The sequence below is a fragment of the Neoarius graeffei genome, chromosome 26 (genome assembly GCF_027579695.1).
Source record: "Neoarius graeffei isolate fNeoGra1 chromosome 26, fNeoGra1.pri, whole genome shotgun sequence".
NCBI classification, from domain to species: Eukaryota; Metazoa; Chordata; class Actinopteri; order Siluriformes; family Ariidae; genus Neoarius; species Neoarius graeffei.
Window position 1 is genome coordinate 32329398 of NC_083594.1, and position 23700 is coordinate 32353097.

The 23700-nt window shown below is 43.2% G+C and overlaps 1 protein-coding gene across 1 annotated transcript in view; it reads left to right on the forward strand.

Moving 5' to 3' along the window:
- fer1l4 (fer-1 like family member 4) overlaps nt 1-16579 on the forward strand; it is an 87130-nt gene extending 70551 nt beyond the window's left edge. Inside the window, exons 36-44 of the mRNA XM_060910489.1 lie at nt 9355-9525; nt 9819-9973; nt 10155-10336; nt 11022-11107; nt 11376-11474; nt 11716-11957; nt 15120-15421; nt 15577-15677; nt 15979-16579. Coding sequence (XP_060766472.1) covers nt 9355-9525; nt 9819-9973; nt 10155-10336; nt 11022-11107; nt 11376-11474; nt 11716-11957; nt 15120-15421; nt 15577-15677; nt 15979-16159 — 1519 coding nt within the window. The 3' untranslated portion in view covers nt 16160-16579. The remainder of the gene's footprint in view (nt 1-9354; nt 9526-9818; nt 9974-10154; nt 10337-11021; nt 11108-11375; nt 11475-11715; nt 11958-15119; nt 15422-15576; nt 15678-15978) is intronic.
- The last annotated feature ends 7121 nt before the right edge of the window (nt 16580-23700 follow it).

Genomic DNA, 23700 nt, shown 5'->3' on the forward strand with positions numbered 1-23700 from the left:
GGTAAGTGGTGAAATCAAAAGTCTTGACATCACTACATTGGGAAGCTCTTCCCAACAAGAGAGAGAGTTAGGAGTTACATACTGGACACAGTCCTCCCGGCTCTGCATCCTGGCATCAATCGGGCGTTCATTTGCAAGGTTGGCTGCCATGTACAAAGCCGTTTGGAACTCACTGTAACTCAGCATTGATTCCTTCCCCAAACTCTGTAGTGCCTTCTTGACAATGCGGACAGCAGCCTCTGCAGCACCGTTTCTGTGTGGGGAATCAGCTGGATGGATCTTCCACTCCCATGCAGTTCCATTCCTCGCAGCAGTCTCTTCCAGGGCCCCCTTATTCTGGTTGTCCAGGAACTCAATCAAGTCAGCCAAGACTGGCTTTGCACCTATAAAGTTGGTGCCTGGGTCTGACCAGATCTTTCTTGGATGGCCCCGGACTGCTGTGAACTTTTGATAAGCCATCAGGAAAGCTTCTGTGGATGCTGCACTGGCCAGCTCGGTGTGGATGGCTCTGCTGGCCATGCAACAGAAAACCACACCCCAGACCTTCATAGTCACCCTTTTCTTGACCTCATCTTTGACCTGGTACGGCCCGAAGAGGTCCACAGTGGTGAATTCAAAAGGTGCAGCGGGCTCAGTTCTCTCGAGAGGCAGGTCAGCCATAACTTGTTGGCACTTCCTTACTCTTGATTTTCTGCAGAAGAGGCAAGAGTCAACAACTTTTTGGGCAATTCTCCTTCCTCTGATGACCCAGGCCTTCTTCCTCATTTTGAGCAGGGTCCCGGCCACTCCATCATGTGCTTCACCATGAGACTCATGAGCTAGCAATGTGGACACCCACGAGTCACCTGGTAGCAACGGAACGGCAGCATGGTCTTCTTTGAAACTCTGCACTCTTCCTCCGCACACAAGGAGTCCTGTGCCTTGTTCTTTGAAGACCACAAGCCGGTCTGTTGTGGTGCCAGGGAATTTGGCACCCTCTTGTGCATCAAGTAGAAGGTCCATCAGTGCATCTTTCCTCTCCTTGGCAGTGATGCCGTTTAGTGGAACCTCCTCCCACTTTGGCCTGTTGAGGGTTCGGTTTGGTCTGAGGAACCGTTTTGCTGCTCTCCAGACCCAGGCAATGGTTTTCAGGAGCTTGGACAAAATCACTGAACCGCTTCACATCAATGAGCCTCTGAACTGCCGATCCTATCAGCCTCTGACCACTTGCCTTCTGGTCTTGACTCTGGACTGGCACTTGCTTTACAGACTGGGACCTTGTTAGTGCAGCCACGAAAGCTTTCTTTTGCAGCTTGTTGATGCCTTCTCTTACAGCAGCAGCAATTTCCTTTGCAGACTTGATGGGCCACTCGCTCACAGGTAGAGTCAAGAACTTAGGACCAGTCTGCCATTCCGAGTCCTCATCCAGGTCTTTGGGGCCTCCACCTCTTGTAATCAGGTCTGCGATGTTCTGAGGCCCTGGGACCCACCACCAGTCCTGAACTTGTGAGTTGCTTTGGATCTCTCCAATGCGATTCGCAAAGAAGGTTTGGTATCCATAGCTCTCCCTCTGGATCGCACCAAGGACTGTCTGGCTGTCCACAAAGTGGAACCACTTCTCCACCTGGATCCTGCAGTGGGCTTCAAAGTACTTCTTAAGACGGGAGGCGAACACAGCACCACAGACTTCGGCTTTCACAGCATCACCCTTCTGGTCTAAAGGGGTCAGTTTGGCTTTTGACTCCACTAACCTCACGATGGGACCTTGACTAGAACACCACCTCAAGTACATCACTGCACCATATGCGTGCTCGCTCCCATCAGAGAATGTAACTGCAAGTGGCATCTGTGTGTGAGATGGTGGAGTCAGGGCCCTGGAGAACTGCACTTGGCAAAGCTGGACATACTCTTTAAAGAGCTCAATTGCATCTGCTCTCAGACCATCAGAGAGCGCTGTGTCCCATGTGTCTTTAGCAGAAAAACCACTGCCTTTGGCTTCCTGGAATGCTTTACGCACTAGGATTGCTCCCTTTTGCTTAGCAGGAGTGACAAGGCCAGCAGGGTCATACAGTCCAGCCACTTGACTGAGCAGCTCTCTTCTTGTCAGGGGATTTGGGGTCTGAGCTTTCACTTCCTCTTGAAGGAGGTTCTGGCCAAGCCGCATCTTTTTCCTCTTTGAGAAATTAATGGAGGACATGACATGAAGCTTGTCTTCCTGGACAATGTAGCCTAAGCCAAGTGCTTTATTGTCGTCATCACCCATTTGGTTTGGAAGGACAATAACTTGAGTTTTAGCCCCGTCTCTGGACCGTAGCTCTTCAGGAGACTCCTGCCTCCCACTTTGCCCAGAGAACACCCACGGCTTGAGCTGGAACCCTCCGGCCTTGAGGATGAGCTCTACATTTGTGGCAGTGGCTTTAAGCCGGCTTAGGTCATTGTCCGAGGTAAGAATGTCATCTACATAGCTGTCTTGTTGCTGTACTCGGCGTTCTTGCTCAAGGTGCATGAACTGAGGAAGATTGGCCGTTTCTCACATGGCAAGCTGGGCAATGCATCCTGCAGGCTTGTCTCCGATATTCACCCTTGTAATAGCATACACTCCAAGCTCTTCATCCTCAGTGTCCCGCCACAGGAACCTGTGCAGGTGTACCTCACGTTCTTCCAACCAGACAGAGTTGTACATCTTTTTGATGTCACCCAGAGCCACAAACACTCCACTTCGAAATTTCAGGAGGACTGCTCGAATGGGGTTGAGGATGTCTGGACCTTTCATGAGCATGTCGTTCAGGCTCACACCTCTGAACTTTTGGCTGCTGTTCCAAACGAGCCTGACTGGGGTTGTGATGGAGTGAGGGTTCGGTGCTATGAGGTGACTCACATACCACACAGGTCCGGCCCAGCTGGTAACTTCTTCCTGAGACAGCTTGACTACAGCTCCTCGGGAGACCATGTCATGCACTTGGGAAGCGTAGACTGCCTTCCACTTGGGCTCTTTTGCAAGCTGTCGTTCTGTTCTGAGGAATGTTGCCTCAACAGCTCCTCTATTGTTTGGAAGTGCAGCTGGCTCTTCTAGCCAGGGGTATTTAGCATGCCAATGTGGATCCTCACTGTGGTTGTCGCTTGTGACATAGGTGAGTCCCCCTCTCACTACTTCAAGTTCCCGTTCCTCTGCAAGCGTCATTTCTTTGCCCCCAGGCTGGCAGTTTCCACATCGACAGCCTCCACATCTTGGCTCGCAGGCAGCGCCAATGCTATCCCACCTCCACCACTCCCGGAAGTCTCGGCAGGTGGTCAGAGTTGCAGCCTCCTGGATGCCACAATAAGACTGGGTGGTTGGCAGCAGCTGATTGGGAAGCCTGGCTGAAAGTTCCTCATACTTGGTGGCAGCAGTTCTCATGGACCTGGCAAAGTGCGTGCCTGATGTATAGGCTGACATCGAGACATCTTCAAAAAGATCTGGGTGCGTGCCTCCAACCGTTTTCCCCAGTGGCCCGTCCCAGAGCACAAGATCTCCAATAACCCTGATTCGCTGTGGTGCCAGCTTGCCCTCTCTGGCTTATCAGAAGGTCAATTTCTTTGGGTCTAGTGAGCTCTCTTATGAGTACATCAGGGAATAATCGGTGCAGCTGTTTTGCAGTTACGCCACATTGGATGTCTGCAATATTGTCTAGTCCGTAACAGACCAACTGGTGAGACTGGAGGCTACCTTTTGAGGTCTTCACCCTGATCTTCAACAGGTACCTTTTTGTCTGCACATGGACCTTCATCCCTCCGACACCGTGGACGACGAGGGTCATCTCTTCACTACGGAGGTTGAGTCTGTCTGCTGCCTTGTGGGTGATATAATTCGTATCAGAGGCCAAGTCAATCAGGGTGCCAATCTGTTGCCCAGCGTTTGCAGTCACCTGAAGGAGCATCATTATGACTGGCAGTTCTCTCAAACCATGCTGCATGAGGAGGCTTGATGGTTCCCTTGTTGTATTAAGAGTCCGTGAGGCAGAGTTGGAAAACACATCTCGACACCGCACTGCAAGCTCTATGGGCAGGCTGCTGATGAAGTCCTCCTGCTCAGCAGTGCATCCTTTCCTCCCTGCCTTGAGGTTATCTTTCCTTCTCAGTGCAGCAGTGGTTCGAGCAGCAGCATTTGAGCAGAGGAAATAGTGGTGCTCTGGACGGCGTCCATCCTTGCAATCAGATTGTCTGCAGAGGTACGTTGGCTTGCAGAACGCTTGGCTGTCATGCACCTCCAGGCACCTTTCGCACACCCCCAGCTTCTTAACAGCAGCACCCTTCTCTGCTGGTTTCAGGGCCCGGAACTGCTTACAGAAGAACAGCTTCCTTTTGTGCTTTATGTCACCACAGACAACACATCCAGTAGGTTCAATCGCTGGACTTGGTGGCTCTGGTCCTCGCGTGCCTTGGCTCGGCTCGTGCGTCCCTCTTTGGCTCCTCCTCCTTCAAGTGCTCAAGCTGCTCATAAATGGCTTCTTGTTTTTTAAGGAAGGCCAGCAGACTGTCGAACCAGTTGCCAGGGACCACTTTGTTCTGGCCATCTGCTGCGTGCACCAGCCATTCTTTCTTCAGGGTATCAGGGAGCTTGCTTTCAATGGACTTTGTGACAAGGGGATTCTTGATCGCACCCCTGTCTCCGAGGTCACACAAATCTTGCAGAGCCTTCTCCACTGTTTGAATGAGTTCCACTATTTTACTTGGTTGATGGTTCTTAACAGCCGGCATTTTTTGCACCTCCTCCACAATCTCGATAGCAATGGTGGTTTGATTGCCAAAGCGGTTCTCCAGAATGCGGAAGATATCATCTGCCTCTTGATAGCTGGTAAGCCTCAAGTCCCGAGCGATCCTCTCCTCCAGGCTATCCAGCAGCTGGAACTTCCTCACCTCTTTGGAGCCTGAGGACTCACCTTGCTTCTGCAGAGCCTCCCAATCTTTCCTCCATCTATGGAAGTCTCGCTTATTGCCAGAGAACTTTGGGAGTGCAGTTGGTCGCAGTCTAACAGCAGGGGTGGTTGGGTTCTGTGAGATTGAGGTGACTTGATGCTGCTCTTGTTTCAGTCTCTGGTAAATGAAGTCTGCTTTTCTGGACGTGAGCATAGGGATTTGCTGGTTTAGCTCTCTCAGCCGGTCCTGGATTTCATGACTCCGTCCAGCTGGGGCCCATCTCTTCCACCGCTCAAAGGAGACCTTTGCTGCTGCGGTGAGGTCTCGGAGGTGTGCAAGCAGGAACTGGTAGCCCTCTAGATTGCTGTTGGGGTCTACTGAAGCTGTACGTTTTCCTTCGATCTCTGCCATCTGGAGTGCACTAAGCACCTCTACAGCATTCGACCACAGCATCTCTTGGAGCAGACTTTTGATCTCGTTCATTTTATCCTCACATTCAGCAGCGGTCCTTGATAGGTCAACCTTTTGACACTCATCCAAGATCGCATCACCCTCTTCCTCTTTATCTTCAAGGAGCTTGGCCTCCAGATCATCGTTGGCTTCCCAAACCTTTTCTGCTGCTTTTGAGAGGGTATTGAATAAACCTTCCAGCTCCTCCGCTGACTTGTCTTTGAACGTCCTCTGCAAGGAGTTCGCTGCTCGGGTGAATGCCCTTTTTGCCACAGCCCGATCCCTCTTCAACTCCTCCACGGTCTTCGACATGTCTCCCCCTGCAGGTTGGGTGTGGACAGCAAGGTGAATGATCTCTCCTCTCTGTCTTTTTCTTTTTCCTTCTCCTTTTTCCAGGCAACAGCAGTCAGGCTCCTGATTCTCCCTCCAGCACCTGGCTCAATATCCTTAATGGCCAGGTCTTGGTCATCAGGGCTCTGCTCTGCTTCGTTGGCTGGATGGGTTCCTTTCCGGTTCCAGTTCCTGGACTCCCAGTTTTTCACTGTCAAGTTTTGCCTGCTTGTTGGTTTGGTTTATTTGTTTGGTTGATTTATTTGTTTGGTTAGTTGGTTTGTGCACTTTTCCCCAACTTGAAAAGGGTGTGAACTCTGGTGGAGATTTAAGGCACTGGACTTCACTCAAGGAGATGACGCAACAACAGTAGTTTCCATTTGAATTTTCCTTTTTTTTCCTTTTTATTTAAAAGTTCATAGTTCAAACGATGCTTTAATACAAGAAACAACTCATTTCCAGCGGACCACCCTTAGGTGAAAAACCTAAGGGTAAACAAATGAAAAAAATGGAAACAGCGGGTGTTAGTTAAATGTACAATAATTCTGTGCAAAAATGCAATCTCTTACTGTGTAAATATGTCCATGCAGAGACTGCAATATGCAAACATGACAATAAGTATTTATCAAAAATAAACTATACAATTTGTTAAATTACAGACCTCATCTCATCTCATTATCTCTAGCCACTTTATCCTTCTACAGGGTTGCAGGCAAGCTGGAGCCTATCCCAGCTGACTACGGGCGAAAGGCGGGGTACACCCTGGACAAGTCGCCAGGTCATCACAGGGCTGACACATAGACACAGACAACCATTCACACTCACATTCACACCTACGGTCAATTTAGAGTCACCAGTTAACCTAACCTGCATGTCTTTGGACTGTGGGGGAAACCGGAGCACCCGGAGGAAACCCACGTGGACACGGGGAGAACATGCAAACTCCACACAGAAAGGCCCTCGCCGGCCCCGGGGCTCGAACCCAGGACCTTCTTGCTGTGAGGCGACAGCACCAACCACTACACCACCGTGCCACCCTAAATTACAGACCAGAACCTATAAATTAATTCTAACTACTATAGAAAAATAAACTATATGTATACAAAAATGCACATTTAAAATTAACCAAAAGCTGTAGAATTACTACCATAAGCCACCCCACTACAAATACCAGACGCTCACATTTAATAAGTAACGCGAGCCTCCGCAATGACACCAATTACTCTAAATACAACCATCCAACGGTCAGTTCAAGAAAATGCACCTCGTGCCCATGATATTAACATTACAGCAACAACAAATGCTAGACATTACAGCCAACAAGAGTGCCGAAGCAGACATCAAATCCACTGGACGTGATTTGAGCGCAAGTTACCAAACCCAAGGAATACAATAAACAAACGCTTACCGGCTGCCTCTCCAATGTTCCAGAAAGCACAAGTTACCAAACCCGAGAAATACAATAAACAAGCGCTTACCGGCTGCCGTTCCAGAATTCAGTTAGCACAAGTTTCCAATTTTCAGAGCGAGCATGTTTCTGCGTGTGTAGCCCTCACCAACGCTTCTCCAAACTGAATGCACCAAGGTAATTAAAAACACCTACGCTCCCTTTTTCCGCCCACTCAACTAGGCCAAAGTGCGGCCAGCTGACGCTGATCAGCCGACTTGCTCCGCTCCAATTATCAACGCGCTGACTCGCGCTTTACACCACTCAAATGCCACTCATTTTTTCTATTTTTATTTATTTATTTTTTTCCACGCACGTTTTCCTATGAGTAACCCCAACACCACATGAAGCTTATGTTTGACTTTACAGTGTGTGTGTGTGTGTGTGTGTTTAAGTTCCTCAAGGTTTCTTGAATAGTTAAAGGGTTCTTGACTTCCTGAAGTACAGTGGTATGCAAAAGTTTGGGCACCCCTGGTCAAAATTGCTGTTACTGTGAACAGTTAAGCAAGTTGAAGATGAAATGATCTCCAAAAGGCATAAACTTAAAGATGACTCATTCCCTTAATATTTTAAGCAAAAACAATTTTTTATTTTCATCTTTTACATTTTCTAAATGACAAAAAAGGAAAAGGGCCCGAAGCAAAAGTTTGGGCACCCTGCATGGTTAGTACCTAGTAACAACCCCTTTGGCAAGTATCACAGCTTGTAAACACTTTTTGTAGCCAGCTAATAATCTTTCAGTTCTTACCTGGGGGATTTTCACACATTCGTCCTTGCAAAAGGCTTCCAGTTCTACAAGTTTCTTGGGCTGTCTTGCATGCACTGCCCTTTTGAGATCTATCCACAGATTTTCAATGATGTTTAGGTCAGGGGACTGTGAGGGCCAGGGCAAAACCTTCAGCTTGTGCCTCTTGAGGTATTCCATTGTAGATTTTGAGGTGTGTTTTGAATCATCGTCTTATTGTAGGACCCATCCTCTTTTTAACTTCAACTTTTTTATAGATGGTGTGATGTTTGCTTCCAGAATTTGCTGGTATTTATTCAAATCCATGCTTCCCTCAACCAATGAAATGTGCCCTGTGCCACTGGCTGCAACACAACCCCAAAGCATGATCGATCCACACCCATGCTTCAGAGTTGGAGAGGTGTTCTTTTCCTGGAATTTGGCACCCTTTTTTTCTCCAAACATACCTTTGCACATTGTGGCCAAAAAGTTCTATTTTGATTTCATCAGTCCACAGGACTTGTTTCCAAAATGCATCAGGTTTGCTTAGAGGTTCATTTGCAAACTTCAGATGCTGAATTTTGTGGCTAGGATGCCGGAAAGGGTTTCTTCTGATGACTCTCCTATGAAGGTCATATTTGTTCAGGTGTCGCTGCATAGTAGAACAGTGCACCACCACTCCAGGGTCTGCTAAATCTTTCTGAAGGTCTTTTGCAGTCAAACAGGGGTTTTTATTTGCCTTTCTAGCAATCCCACGAGCAGTTCTTTCAGAAAGTTTTCTTCATCTTCCAGACCTCACTTTGATCTCCACTGTTTCTGTTAACTGCCATTTCTTAATAACATTACAATCTGAGGAAACAGCTACCTGAAAACACTTTGCTACGTTCTTGTAGCCTTCTCCTGCTTTGTGAGCATCAATTATTTTATTATTCAGAATGCGAGGGAGTTGCTTAGAGGAGCCCATGGCTGTTGATTTTAGGGACAAGTTTGAGGAGTCAGAATTTATACAGCTTTGAAATCTGCATCATCTGACCTTTCCTAATGAAGAATTTGAACAAGCCACAGCTCAATAAGCTAATTAAGGTCTGGAACCTTGGTAAAAGTTACCTGAGAACTCAAATGTATTGGGGTGCCCAAACTTTCGCATGGTGTTCCTTTTCTTTTTTCACTCTCCAATTGTACAAAACAAAAATAATACACACATCTTGCAGAAAACGCTGAAAAGAAATGTGTCGTCTTTACCTTTCTGCCTTTTGGTGATCAGTTCATCTTCTGCTCACTTAACTATTCACAGTAACAGACATTTTCAGTAAGGGTGCCCAAACTTTTGCATGCCACTGTAGTTATGCTTGGAACCTTCTGTTGTAAGGTTCTACAGTGAGCCTTTAAAGGTCCCCAATGGGACAAACTGAGGAACTCTTAAGGTGGTTATACGGAAACAGTCATTTCTAAAAGTGACCAGTCCACCGTCTATTTTGTGTGTGTAGGGTGTTTGTTTGACAGCTTGCGATCCCTGCTTTTTCTGTAGAGTGTTTGAGCTGACTGTGTCCTTTCCTCTGGAGACGGAGCTTATACTGACTGTGTTTGATCATGACTTGGTGGGATCTGATGATATGATTGGAGAAACACACATTGACCTGGAGAATCGTTTCTACAGCCACCACCGAGCTACATGTGGTATCTCACTGCATTATGACAAGTGAGTGATGGCATCTGTGGTCAATATCATCATCATCATGATCACCACTTTTCACTGGCATCTGGCCAAAACGAAAATGATCAACTTTACCCTTAAATTATTTATGAGACTCTGGAACTTTATTTTATATTGTATGTGTATATTTAGAAATAGAATAAATACAGTAGAATGTCTCACATTAAGAATGAATGGTTCTGCTGGTGATGCTGTCGAGTATATTTGATTTGATGTGTTGGTGCTAAATATAACCTAAATCAGACTAAGCTGTAGAAGTACATGTCTTGTGATGGTAGGGATGGCTATAATCAGTGGCGAGATGCCAAGAAACCGTGCACCCTCTTGGCTGAACTCTGCCGCAAGAATGGGATCCCCTCCCCGGAATACAGAGAGTCAGCAGTCAAAGTTCTCAACAAAATATTCAAAATCCCCAATGAGGATTTTCCAGAAGGTCTGTGGATTAACATATAGCTTAATGTTCAATAAAGAGTAATACATGCATGAACTGAATCATAACTCTCATATTTACATTGTTTAATATATGCTAACACACTGGTTGTTATATTAGTTATTAATCATAGTAGCTGTGGCAAGATAGTTGTTGAGTTTAAAAAACAATTCACTTCTCTCAGAGCTGCTGAAGAAGAATAAGAAGACAGAGGAGGACTATGAGGAGATGGACCAGCACAGGGCCCTGAGTGTTCTTCACCGTTGGGCAGAGATGAGAGAGTTTTGTGTGGGAGCATGTCCTCTGGTGCCTGAGCATGTGGAGGTCCGATCACTACTCAACCCAGACAAACCAGGCCTGCCCCAGGTTGGTTAAACTTTAGGTTATAAAAGATGAACTATGTTTATATAAAAGTCAGAAATAGATGTACAGGGTGTTTCAAAAATTTTTTATATCATTTCACAATCTAATAACTTTACCAATTCTCATTAAATTGACCTCAAATTTTAACAGCATGTGTGCAAACAGGTCAAAATTTTATGTTTAATGTTTTTGTTTTTATCTTTTTAAGTATAGAAATGCCATTCACTGGAAAAGAAAAGGTGTTTTGTGTTCGAGTACGCTTGAACACAGTTGAACAAGACTGTGCCACGTGCATTTATGAGAGAATTCTCTAAAAATGCACCAACTGCAATGCAGATTTGGACACGGCACAAAAAGTTCAAAGAGGAGGCTGTCTGTCTGTGTGTGTCTGTGTCTCAGGTGACACGCATATTGAAAATTTGTGAAATCGTTCATGGAATCCACATACCTTTGAATTTCTTATTCAAATTTTGAGGAATAAATCTTATATTGCTCAACATTAAGCCTGTTCAGTTTAATTTGCCTAGACTGTGTAGTTTCTGGGATATTTACATCTCAAATAATGTACATTTTTTTGAAACACCCTGTATTCTTTCAGTACAAAAGGTCTTTTGAGAATTGTGTCTTTTCCAGATGTTGTGTAGTTTGAGAATAAGCACACTTAAACAAGTCTTTATGTTTATGGCAGGGCTATGTTCATATGTGGATTGACATGTTTCCTGTGGATGTACCTGCTCCTCCACCCATCAACATCAAACCCAGACTCCCCATAAGGTACTACTCAAGTTAGAATAACTGTATTAAATAAAGAGCTGTGATTAGTATCTGTTGCTGAAGTTCTGGATATGATCTTACAGTATGTTTAGAGTCTATCAAATAAGAAATAACAATAAATACATGTAGTATGAAGAATATGAACTTATAGAACATTATATATTACTCAAAAGAGTGCATCCTATATTCTGAGCTTGGATGGAGTAAAACATGTTTCTTTTCTTCCCTGTCTCCTATTTCCATTGTCTTTCTCTTCTTTTCTTTCCAGCTATGAGCTCCGGGTCATTATTTGGAATACTGATGATGTTGTCCTGGATGATGTTAACCCCTTTACAGGAGAGCCTTCAAGTGACATTTATGTTAAAGGGTCAGTCAGAACACATATGCATAACACAATCACACAGTTTATTTGATTTAATATTTCACAATGTAATCTTTTAATGGTTTGATAGGTTCTTTGTTGATTTTTATAGGCTTGTACAATTACAGCAATGTCTGACCTTCATGGCTAACTGCCAAATTTGTGTGTGTGTGTGTGTGTGTGTGTGTGTGTGTGTGTGTGTGTGTGTGTGTGTGTGTGTGTGTGTGTGTGTGTGCGTATCCTCCAGCTGGATTAAGGGACTGGAGAATGAAAAGCAAGAGACAGATGTGCATTTTAATTCACTGACAGGAGAAGGCAATTTCAACTGGCGCTTCATCTTCTGCTTTGACTACTTACCCACAGAGAAAGAGATCACATATAAAAAGAAAGAGTCCATCTTTTCTCTAGAAGAGTCAGAGTTTCGGCAGCCTGCTGTGCTGGTGCTCCAGGTCTGGGACTATGACCGCATTGGTTCCAATGACTTCTTGGGTAAGCTGTGTGTACAGACATGAAGCAGGAATATTTAGAAAGGTGTCACTTTCTTTCCTCTCTATAGCTTTGTCAGACATTGATCCAGTAGTAAACATTTGCTGATATGGACATCACTGCTGAGCAGCTTGATAAATGAAAACTTTGTTGCATCCATTGATATGAAAAGGTTTCTGAGTAAACAGACACTTATTTGATTAAAATCTAAAATGATTGTGTTTATACAATGTGTGATAATACACTGAGTCACTAGTTTTTACCTCTGCCAACTTTGTTGGAAGAAGTTATGTTTTCACCTCTGTTTGTTTGTTTGTTTGTTTGTTTGTTTGTTTGTTTGCCTGTTCCTAATGTAACTCAAAAAGTAGTGAATGGATTTTGAGGAAATGTTGAGGAAAAGCTTGCAATGGGCCAAGGAACAATTGATTAGATTTTGATGCAAATCCGAATATGTGGCTTGGTGGAGGTATGCACTCTACCAAGTGCCCTTCTAGTTTGTTTTTGTTTTAGCTTATTGCCTACATTATAGGTGCACTCTGTAGAAATCTAGGACCAATTCTAAATAGATATTATTATAACACACTACCATGTCAGTCCATGTCATTGCTATACTCTGAAGGAACCACCATCCAAGTGATATCTAGTCAGTGGTGGTCCTGTAGTGGCCCTCTCATGTTAATGAATGGGTACAGATTAACAAATTAGACACAGATCAGGTGGGCTACAGTCAGTAAAAATTCACGTAGTAGGTTTAACTGAAAACATGGCCCATGAGTCCAGGTCCAAGAACAACTCATTGTATAACACCATCAAAGCTAGTCTTAGCATTGCTTGATATAGTCCCCTCCAAATGTATTAGAAGGGCAAGGCCAATTCTTTTGTTTTACACTGAAGAAATTCTGGTTTGCGATCAAAAGATGAATATGAGAAGATTTCATTGTCTAATATTTACATCTAGATGTGTTAAACAATTTAGAACATGGTACCATTTGTTTAAAACCCATCCATTTTCAAGTGATCAAAAATATTGGAACATGTGACTGATACCGTAGGTGCTTCTTGTTACCCAGGTATGCCCTATTAGCTTGACTGTATGAACAATTAATAGTTCTGAATATCTACTCTTGGTTTGAGCCCTGGGTTCCCATGTGAAGACTGCATTTGTTGTTAAAAAGGATAAAACAACATGAAGACTAGAGAGCTGTCTATGGGGACAAAGCAAGCTATTTTAAAGCTGAGAAATGAGGGAAAATTGACCAGGACCATGGGATGTAACCAATACAAATATGTGGAATGCCCTGAAAAAGAAATGAACCACTCATGTACTAACAACCAGATATTGAACAGATCATCCAACAAAAACTACAGCAGTTGATGACAAACATTGTGAGAGCTGTGAAGAAAAACCTAAAACTAACAGTGATATCTCCAATGACCTCTACATGGGAGGGGTGAAGGTATCACAATCCACTATTCAAAGCTGACTTTAAGAGCAGAAATATAGAGGCTATAGCACAAGATGCAAACTACTCATCAAAAGTAAGAATCAGAAGGCCAGTTTGGAATCTCATCTCATCTCATTATCTGTAGCCGCTTTATCCTGTTCTACAGGGTCGCAGGCAAGCTGGAGCCTATCCCAGCTGACTACGGGCAAAAGGCGGGGTACACCCTGGACAAGTCGCCAGGTCATCACAGGGCTGACACATAGACACAGACAACCATTCACACTCACATTCACACCTACGGTCAATTTAGAGTCACCAGTTAACCTAATCTGCATGTCTTTGGACTGTGGGGGAAACCGGAGCACCCGGAGGAAACCCACGCGGACATGGGGAGAACATGCAAACTCCACACAGAAAGGCCCTCGCCGGCCACGGGGCTCGAACCCGGACCTTCTTGCTGTGAGGCGACAGTGCTAACCAATACACCACCGTGCCGCCCCGCCAGTTTGGAATTCCACAATGAAATACAGAGATGAGCCACAAAAGTTTTGGAACCAAGATTAACCTTTACCAAAGTGATGCAAAGGCCAAAGAAAAAAAAGGGGGGATCTGCTCATGATCCAAAACATACAAGCTCATTTGTCAAGCACTGTGAAGGTAGTATCATGGCGTGGGCTTGCATGGCTGCTTCTGGAACGGATTAACTCAAAAGTTCAAAGTCCCTTCCCATGCCAGGACCTGATCTTCCCAGGCAGTCTCTTGTCCCAGTCCTAACCAGGCCCCTGAGGTGCATTGGGCGGCACCAATCTCCGTTTCAGTAGCCCTTGGCTTCTCGCCTATTACATAGCTGGGGTTACAGTGGGGGCCAGTCTTCTGGTCACCACGAGAGTTTAACTCCCTACTCACATCTGTATTGAGGCGTGCATTGCCAGATGACAGTAGGTACCATTTTGTTAATGGTCTTTGGTATGACCCAACTGCGAATAGAACTCGCGTTCTCCCAGTTGAGAGGGGGACATGCTAACCACTAGGCCAGGAATGGGTCAGGAACAGGTTAACTAATCTATCTTTACTGACAATGTAATTCATGATGGCAACAGCAGAATGAATTTAGAAATCTACAGAAGCATTCTGTCTGCCAATTTACAGAGAAATGCATCCAATCTAATTGGAAGGAACTTCATCATACAGTAAAACAATGACCCAAAATATACACCAACACAACAAAGTACTTCATCGGGGGGGAAAAGTGAAAGGCTTTAGATTGACCAAATCAGTCACCAGACCTTAACCCAACTGAGCATGCATTTCACAGTACAAGCCTGGAAAAGAAGAATGCAACAGTTTGGAGATGTCAGTGGGTCACTGGCTTGATGCAGTTATTGCAGGCAAGGAATATGCAACCAAAGTGTTATTCACTTTAATTGACATTAAGTCTGTTCCAATACTTTCATTCACTTAGTGGTTTGGCACAAAAGGTGCAATGTTCTAAATTAACACAGTTAGATGTAAATATATGGACATGAAAGCAGAAATTCTGTTTTATCATCTCAAGTTCGTCTTTTGAAACAAAATGCCTTCAGTTTATGTCAAAAACAAAAGAATAGTCCTTGCTGTTCCAGTACTTTTGGATGTCAAAGCATCTAATTTATTACTTTCCTTCATTTTATTGCAATAAATGTCAGCTCAGAATCTTTTTTTAAATTATTATTTTCATAAGGTTCCATTGAACTGCGACTGAGCGACATGGTCCGTGCAGCTAAATCCTCCGAGCACTGTACCGTGAAGATGGCTAAGGACAAGGCCAGCCCACGGTTCTCCATCTTTCGCAGCAAGAGGATGAAAGGCTGGTGGCCCCTCATCAAACTGAAGAGTCAAGAGGACATAGAGAGGGAGGAGAGAGAAGCTGAACTAGAGAAGAAGAATAAGAAGAAAAAGAAAAAGAAAAGGAGCAAACGCAGCAAGATGAAGCCAGAAGATATACAGTTTGTGGACAGCAGTGGGAACACCTTCCTCTTAATGGTATTAAATGTGCAAAGATCACTTTATTTTTCTGCTGTTATGATAATGATGATAATTATTGTCAAGAATATTGGTTTCATGGATTGTAAAACAATCTGATGACTGTGGTAAAGGCTCTCTTTTAGGAACTACTATTCACACTGTCTGCTTTTAAGGGCAAAGTTGAGGCTGAATTCCACTTAGTCACTGCTGAAGAAGCTGAGAAGAACCCTGTGGGCAAAGCACGCAAGGAACCAGAGCCACTAGATAAGCCAAAGTAAGAGATTAGTACAAGTGCCTATCTATACATTCATACAGCTACTGTGATATTCAGTTTTCTGTATCATATCTATTTTATACACTGAACCAAAACTGAAGCCACACAAGAATAACTAAAACACTCACTCACAGTGATGTTGTGAACAGCTTGTGTGATCATTGGAAAGTTTCAAGAATGTTCTGATAAATTCAAACTGATTCATTTGACTTCAACCAGCTTAGCAATCTGGTAACTTTGGAATAATAGAGTTCTATTTGTGTGAAATTATCTATAATTCTTCTCACTTTGTCTCTTACAGTCGCCCCAAGACATCTTTTAACTGGTTTGTGAACCCAATGAAGACATTTGTATTCTTTATCTGGAAGAAATACAAGAAATATATCATTGCTTTGGTTATTCTGGCAATTCTGGCACTGTTCCTTTTCCTGATCTTGTACACTCTACCCACCCACATCAGTCAGCTTATTGTAAGTGGCTAAAGTGTAAGGAAACATTTATTATGACTGATTTGTAATAGAGATGGCAACAGTAAAAACTTATCTGCTAATATTACACTGCTCAATATCATGATTTTAAGCTATTCCTTATAGACTAAATAAATGTATTTATTCCCTAATTTCCTTATTGATTGTTGATTTTAAAAAGTATGATTTTAAAATTCTAATAAATTTTAAATGTTTTTTATTCTCTGGTTAGAAATATATTGATATGTTCTGAAATTAGAGATTGCTAAAGCACTCCTGCGATGGTATTTAGTTTGGAAAATTGTAAACAGCTTGCACAGTGTGAAATATTCAGATAAACTTGCAGCCCCCACTGAAATTAAAGTTACACATTGTTAGAAATGAAACCATGTTTGGTGTGGACACGGAGACAAATAAAATATTCACAATAACAGATTTGTCTGCATAAAATGGACAACAGTCTTTGACCACAGCATGCATCTGAAGTTCATTCTGTTTTTAAAGGGATCTGCCAGTGGATTTACTCTTAAACTTATGTGAAATAAAAGTATTTGTAGATCTCAGTCAAACATTCATTTTCAGAGACCAAATAGTGTTCTAGAAAAATAAATTTTTATTAAAATATGTGATGGGCCTCCTGCAGAAGTGACGTATGCGATGATGTGTCTTAGTGGAAGCTTGGAGCAACCTGGCTGTTTATATCCTCTGCTTACATCATGGTTTTGCGAGTAGAGTTCAAAAGAATCATCTAATGGGATGCTTTCTTCTCCCAACAAAGAACACTGGATAATCTTGTGTTTGAAGACAACTGTCTCTGTCTGGATTTCAACACTGACTGGTTCATCTGTTTGCACAGCAATATCCCTCTTTCCGGTCAATTCACATTCTGAGCACATAAATGAAAATGAAACTGAAACTACCATGAAATAAAACTTTGGAACTTTCAAATGAGTGAGTTTCATGCAAAATGTTCTGAGTAATTTTCTTATCTGGAGTATACAGTTGTGTTCACAATTATTCAACCCCCACTGAAATTAAGTGTTTTGGCCAGTTTGACCAATTTTGATCATTTCAGTCATCTTATTTACAATTAAATCAAAGAGGCACTTGTAAATTAGACAAATATAACATAACATTTATAATAAAATGACCACAAATGTCTTTTCTGTGCTCACATCATTATCAGTTTTATTCAACCCCCAAGTGACATTCATTCTTAGTACTTAGTACAACATCCTTTTCCAGTTATAACATCTTTCAAGCGTGAAGCATAGCTTGACACAAGTGTCTTGCAGCGACCAACGGGTATCTTAGCCCATTCTTCATGGGCAAAAGCCTCCAGTTCAGTCACATTCTTAGGCTTGCGCGCTGCAACTGCCTTCTTTAGGTCCCACCAGAGGATCTCAATCGGATTTAAGTCTGGTGACTGCGATGGCCACTCCAGAATGTTCCAGCCCTTCATCTTCAACCATGCTCTAGTGGACTTGGATGTGTGCTTAGGATCATTGTCCTGCTGAAAGGTTCAACGTCTCCCAAGCCGCAGGTTTGTGACAGACTCCATCACATTTTCTTCCAAGATTTCCTGGTACTGAAGAGAATTCATGGTACCCTGCACACGATGAAGCTTCCCTGTACCATTAGAAGCAAAACAGCCCCAAAGCATAATTGACCCCCCGCCATGCTTCACAGTAGGCAAGGTGTTCTTTTCTTCATAGGCCTGGTTCTTCCTCCTCCAAACATAGCGCTGGTCCATGGGCCCAAACAGTTCTAATTTAGTTTCATCAGTCCACAGAACACTTTCCCAAAACTTTTGTGGCTTGTCCACATGACTTTTGGCATACTGCAGTCGACTTTTCTTATTCTTTGGAGTCAGCAAGGGGGTGCGCCTGGGAGTTCTGGCATAGAGGCCGTCATTACGCAGTGTGCGCCTTATTGTCTGTGCTGAAACCTCAATGCCCACATCTGACAGATCTTTTTTCAGTTCCTCACCAGTCACACTGGGATTTTTATCCACCTGGCGCTTCAGGTAGCGCACAGCAGTCGCCGTCAGGATCTTCTTTCTGCCACAACCAGGTAGCGTTTCCACTGTGCCCTTTGCCTTGAATTTACAGATGATGCTTCCGATAGTATCTCTTGGAATGTTTAACATTTTGGAAATCTTCTTATATCCATTGCCATTCTTGTGAAGAGAAATAACCTCTTCTCTTGTCTTCTGGGACCATTCTCTTGCCTTCACCATGTTTGTCAACACACCAGTAAATGTCTAGAAGGAGCTGAGTATCACAGTCCTTTTAAATCTGCCTAATTGGTGCTTATTATGCTTGATTGATGCTCATTGACATCCACAGGTGTTTTCAATACCTGATTGAAAACACTTGAATGAACCTCTGTTCTTAAGAGTGGTAGTCTTAAAGGGGTTGAATAATTGTGTCAATGAAGAAATCACAAAAAGGCCATTTAATACTTTATTACAAAAGCAATTGATGTCATTTTAGTTGCATTTGGTTCTTTAACAAGTCCTTGTAAGATGTCATTATGAACACAATTACAAATGTACACTGAATTCCCTAAAACCCTTTACAGCATTGGGGGTTGAATAATTTTGAACACAACTGTAGTTGACCGTACCTGAAGCTCAGTCGAATACTCCATCTCTTGATCCGTCTGTAATTGTTCTTTCATCTCAGTGTTTTCTTTGTTACTCATATTTTCTTCCAGTATATGCTGAAGAGCCTACAATGCATCAGAATGCCAATTACAATTCACCAGGTAAGACACCAATAATATACCAGGGATGGATCCAGACTGATGCACATGCAGAAATGTATGTGCACCACTTGGCATCGGTCATGGGGCGTTTGTTTACTTTACCGCTAGCCAGCTACATGGGCTATAGCCATGCTCAACCAACAGACCGGGCTGAGCTGCGGTCGTAGCGAGCCGTGGCTGCCTTCTTCGGAAAGGGCTCAGCGTGCTCTACGTCCCTGTGAAAATCCATAGTGATCTGTTAAAATTAGTGAAAATATTTCTGCAAATGTGCATCTGTCAGATTCTTGGGCTGGATCTGTCCCTGTTATACTACATAAAACCATGGTAGAACAAAGTTGAAACTAATCTCCCGGTGTTGTCAAGTTTATTTTTATAGCGCTTTTAACAATAGACATTGTCGCAAAGCAGCTTTACAGAAATTTAAAGACTTTAAACATGAGCTAATTTTATCCCTAATTTATTCCCAATGAGCAAGCCTGTGGTGACGGTGGCAAGGAAAAACTCCCTTAGATGACATGAGGAAGAAACCTTGAAAGGAACTAGACTCAAAAGGGAACCCATCCTCATTTGGGTGATAACAGACAACGTTATTATAAATAACTTGCTTCTATAACAGTGTCCTATATAGTCACAAAGTATAACTGTGAAACCAGGAAATTCATTATAGTTTTACCATGAAGTCTGTTTTGTTGAAGTTATAAACTGTTCATTGATGGAAACTTGAGCGCAAAACTGTTCATGACAACTGCAGTCCTAAAGTTAGCAAATCAACTTAGTCCTCAGCCATAAAAGCATTACTGTAAATGTCCTGAGCCATCTTCCAAATGCGACTTTCGACTGTCCATTTGGGGCTGTCCTCCATAGGAGCAATGTGATTAGACTCCAGCCAGACGTAGGGCATCAGGATGAATCAGGCAGGTCCGAGGAGCAGAAGAGGTCAGGATCTTGATCTCAGGATCGACATGTAACTCAGAGGGAGAGACAGAGTGAAGGGGGGAAGAGAAAACACAGGTTGTTAAGTATACCCTATGTCACCTGATGAGTAAGAACAGTATACATTTTGCGCTGAGTGCAAGCAGGGACTCCAGCAAAGCTAACTATGACAATGTAACTAAAAGGGGAGAGCCAGAAGGTAACACAGGCATGAGGGCACCCTGGGACATAAAGCAGCCAGCCACTACACCGTCAACAAACCCAAGTGAGCAAGTGAGTGGGGGGCTGACAGCATCCATACATCCCAGTTTATGCACATACATCCAGACAGTAAGGCATTACAATAATCCAACCTAGAGGTAACAAAAGCATGAACTAGTTTTTCTGCATCATGTACTGACATTATATTTCTTATCTTAGAAATATTTCTGAGGTGAAAGAAAGCTATCCAGGTAATGTTATCGAAATGAGTGTCAAATAAAAGACTGGAATCAGTGATCACCCCGAAGTCTTTTACTGCTGCTGAAGAAACAGAAAGGCCATCCAGAGTTACTGTGTAATCAGAAAACCTACTTCTAGCTGCATGTGGTCCTAGTACAAGTACGTCTGTCTTGTCAGAATTTAGCAGAAGGAAATTAATAAGCATCCAGTGTCTAATGTCCTTTACACATTCCTCAATTCTATTAAGCTGGTGTCTCTCATCTGGTTTTGCAGAAACATACAACTGTGTGTCATCAGAATAACAGTAGAAACTAATACCATGCTTATGAATAATATCACCCAGAGGTAACGTATATAAAGAAAAAAGCAGTAGGCAGAAAGACAGAACCTTGTGGAACACCAAGCTTTACTTCAGTATGTCTAGAAAAATCACCATTTATAATCAACATACTGATAGCGATCAGTTAATTAAGAGCTGAGCCAGGAGAGGGCCGTTCCCTTAACTCCCACAACATTTTCTAGTCTATCCAGGAGAATGGAATGATCAATGGTGTCAAATGCTGCACTAATAAGATCAAGCAACACAAGCAGCGAGACACAGCCCTGATCAGATGCCAACAGTAGGTCATTTACTACTTTAACCAGTGCTGTTTCTGTGCTATGATGAGGTCTAAATCCTGACTGATACATTTCATGGATGTTATTCCTATGTAAATAGAAGCATAACTGCTGTGCCACAGCTTTTTCTAGGATCTTGGAGATAAAGGAGAGGTTTGATATTGGCCAATAATTGGACAGCTGATGGGGTCAAGGTCAGGTATTTTTAATCAGAGGTTTGATAACTGTGAGTTTAAAGGATTTGGGTACATAGCCAATTCTAAGGGAATAATTTATTATTTTTAGAAGCGAGTCAATTACTTCTGGTATTATCTGTTTGAAGAGTCATGTAGGTAAGGGATCTAGTAAACAAGTTGAGGATTTTGATGCGGAGATTAATGAAATTAGTTCGATTTTGCTAAGGGGAGTAAAACATTCTAATTGCTGATCTGATACACTTATATTGTTAACTACAGGGTTCCTTAAATTGTCACTTAAATTGTCTGGCCTTAAATTAGTAGTTTGAATTTTTTGTTGGATATTTTCAAGTCAACTTTATTGTCAAATATGCTATACATGCTCGACATACAGCACAGATGAAATATCAGTCCTCTCTGACCCACGGTGCAAACTGGCAATGCAATAAATAAAAATAGAATAATTGAAAAAAACAAACAATATAAACAGTATAAACACTCTAGATAGGAACTAGACAGACTAAACACTCAAACAATATAAACAGTATAAATAAACAGTATAAACACTCTAGATAGGAACTAGACAGACTAAACACTCAAACAATATAAACAGTATAAATAAACAGTATAAACACTAGATAAGAACAAGACAGACTAAACACTCAAACAGACAATATAAACAGTATAAACACTCTAGATATGAACTAGACTAAACACTCATATACACACACATATAAATTGGTACAAATAACCAAACAGTCAAGGGCACTTGAGGTATAGCAGGTAAACATGAAACATGAAATAAGCAGTATAAACAAACTAGCAGCTGTTAAGGTGAGGTAGTGTGGAATAGTGCAAATGAGTGAGGTAAAGTGAGATGTGTGGTCCCTGAGTTCAGTGCGTTAATGAACGAGGTAAAGTGAGATGTGCGGTCCCTGAGTTCAGTGTGTTAATGAACGATGAGATGTGTGTGTGTGTGTGTTGGGGGGAAACTGTGAGGATGACATGTCAGATGCTGAAGGGGGGGCAGGGGGGTGTGCGAGCAGAATCTGTGGCAGGGGGCAGAGGGGGGAGGAGGGGCAGAACAGGGAGGGAGTTGAGCCTCCTGACCGCCTGGTGAAAGAAACTGTTCTTGAGCCTGCTGGTTTTGGCCTGGAGACTCCGCAGTCTCCTCCCCAACGGCAGCAGGCTGAAGAGGCTGTGAGATGGGTGGGTGGGGTCACCTGCGATCCTGATGGCTTTGCGGGTGAGGTGGGAGTTATAAATATCTATAAGAGAAGGGAGAGAGACACCGATGATCCTCTCAGCTGCTCTCACGATGCGCTGTAGAGTCTTGCAGCAGGACACGGTGCAGGCGCCGTACCACACGGTGATGCGGCTGGTCAGGATGTTCTCGATGGTGCCTCTGTAGAATGTGTGCATGATGGGGGCCGGGACTCTTGCTTGAAAAAATTCATGAAGTCGTTGCTACTACATATTACTGGTGTGCATGTGTCTGTAGTGGTCTTTTTCCTGGTTAATTTTGCTACAGCATTAAATAGGAATCTAGGATTATTTTTGTTATCTTCTATTAGGGAGGAGAGATATGTTGCAGCACTAAGAGCTTTTCTGTACTTCAAGAAGCTCTCCTTCCAAGCTAATTTGAATGCTACCAATTTTGTTTGATTTCATTTACATTCCAATTTTTGAGTGGTCTATTTTAAAGTGTGAGTGTCATCGTTATACCAGGGTGCTAATTTTTTCTCTCTAATCAAGTCAAGTCAAGTTTATTTGTATAGCGCTTTTAACAATAAACATTGTCGCAAAGCAGCTTTACAGAATTTGAACGACTTAAAACATAAGCTAATTTTATCCCTAATCTATCCCCAATGAGCAAGCCTGCGGCGACGGTGGCAAGGAAAAACTCCCTCAGACGACATGAGGAAGAAACCTCGAGAGGAACCAGACTCAAAAGGGAACCCATCCTCATTTGGGCAACAACAGACAGTATGACTATAACATTAACAGTTTTAACATGAAGTCAGTTTCGTTGATGTTGTAACTCTTCATTGATGGAAACTTGAGTGCAAAACTGTTCATGACAACTGCAGTCCTAAAGTTAGCAAGTCAACTGTAGTCCTCAGCCATAAAAGCATTACTGTAAGAGTCCAGAGCGTCCTCCAGGTGTAAATTTCAACTGTCCTCATGGGGCCATCCTCCACAGGAGTGATGCGATAAGACTCCAACCAGACACAGGGCACCAGGATGGATCAAGCAGGTCCAAGGGGCAGAAGAGGTCAGCATCTCAATCCCAGGACCGACATGTAACTCAGAGGGACAGATTTGGGGGGGGGAGGGGAAAGAGAGAGAGAGAGAGAGAGAGAGAGAAAACACAAGTTGTTAGGTATGCCCAATGTCACCTAAATAAGTAGGAACAGTATACATATTGCACTGAGTACAAGCAGGGACTCCGGCAACTAACTATGACAGCATAACTAAAAGGGGAGTCGGCGTGGCGGGTCACAGAGGACCAGAAGTTCACTCAGGTACTGTGGTGCGAGACCATTTAGTGCTTTAAAGGTCAATAGTAGTATTTTATAATCAATACGAAATTTGATTGGGAGCCACTGCAGTGTGGAT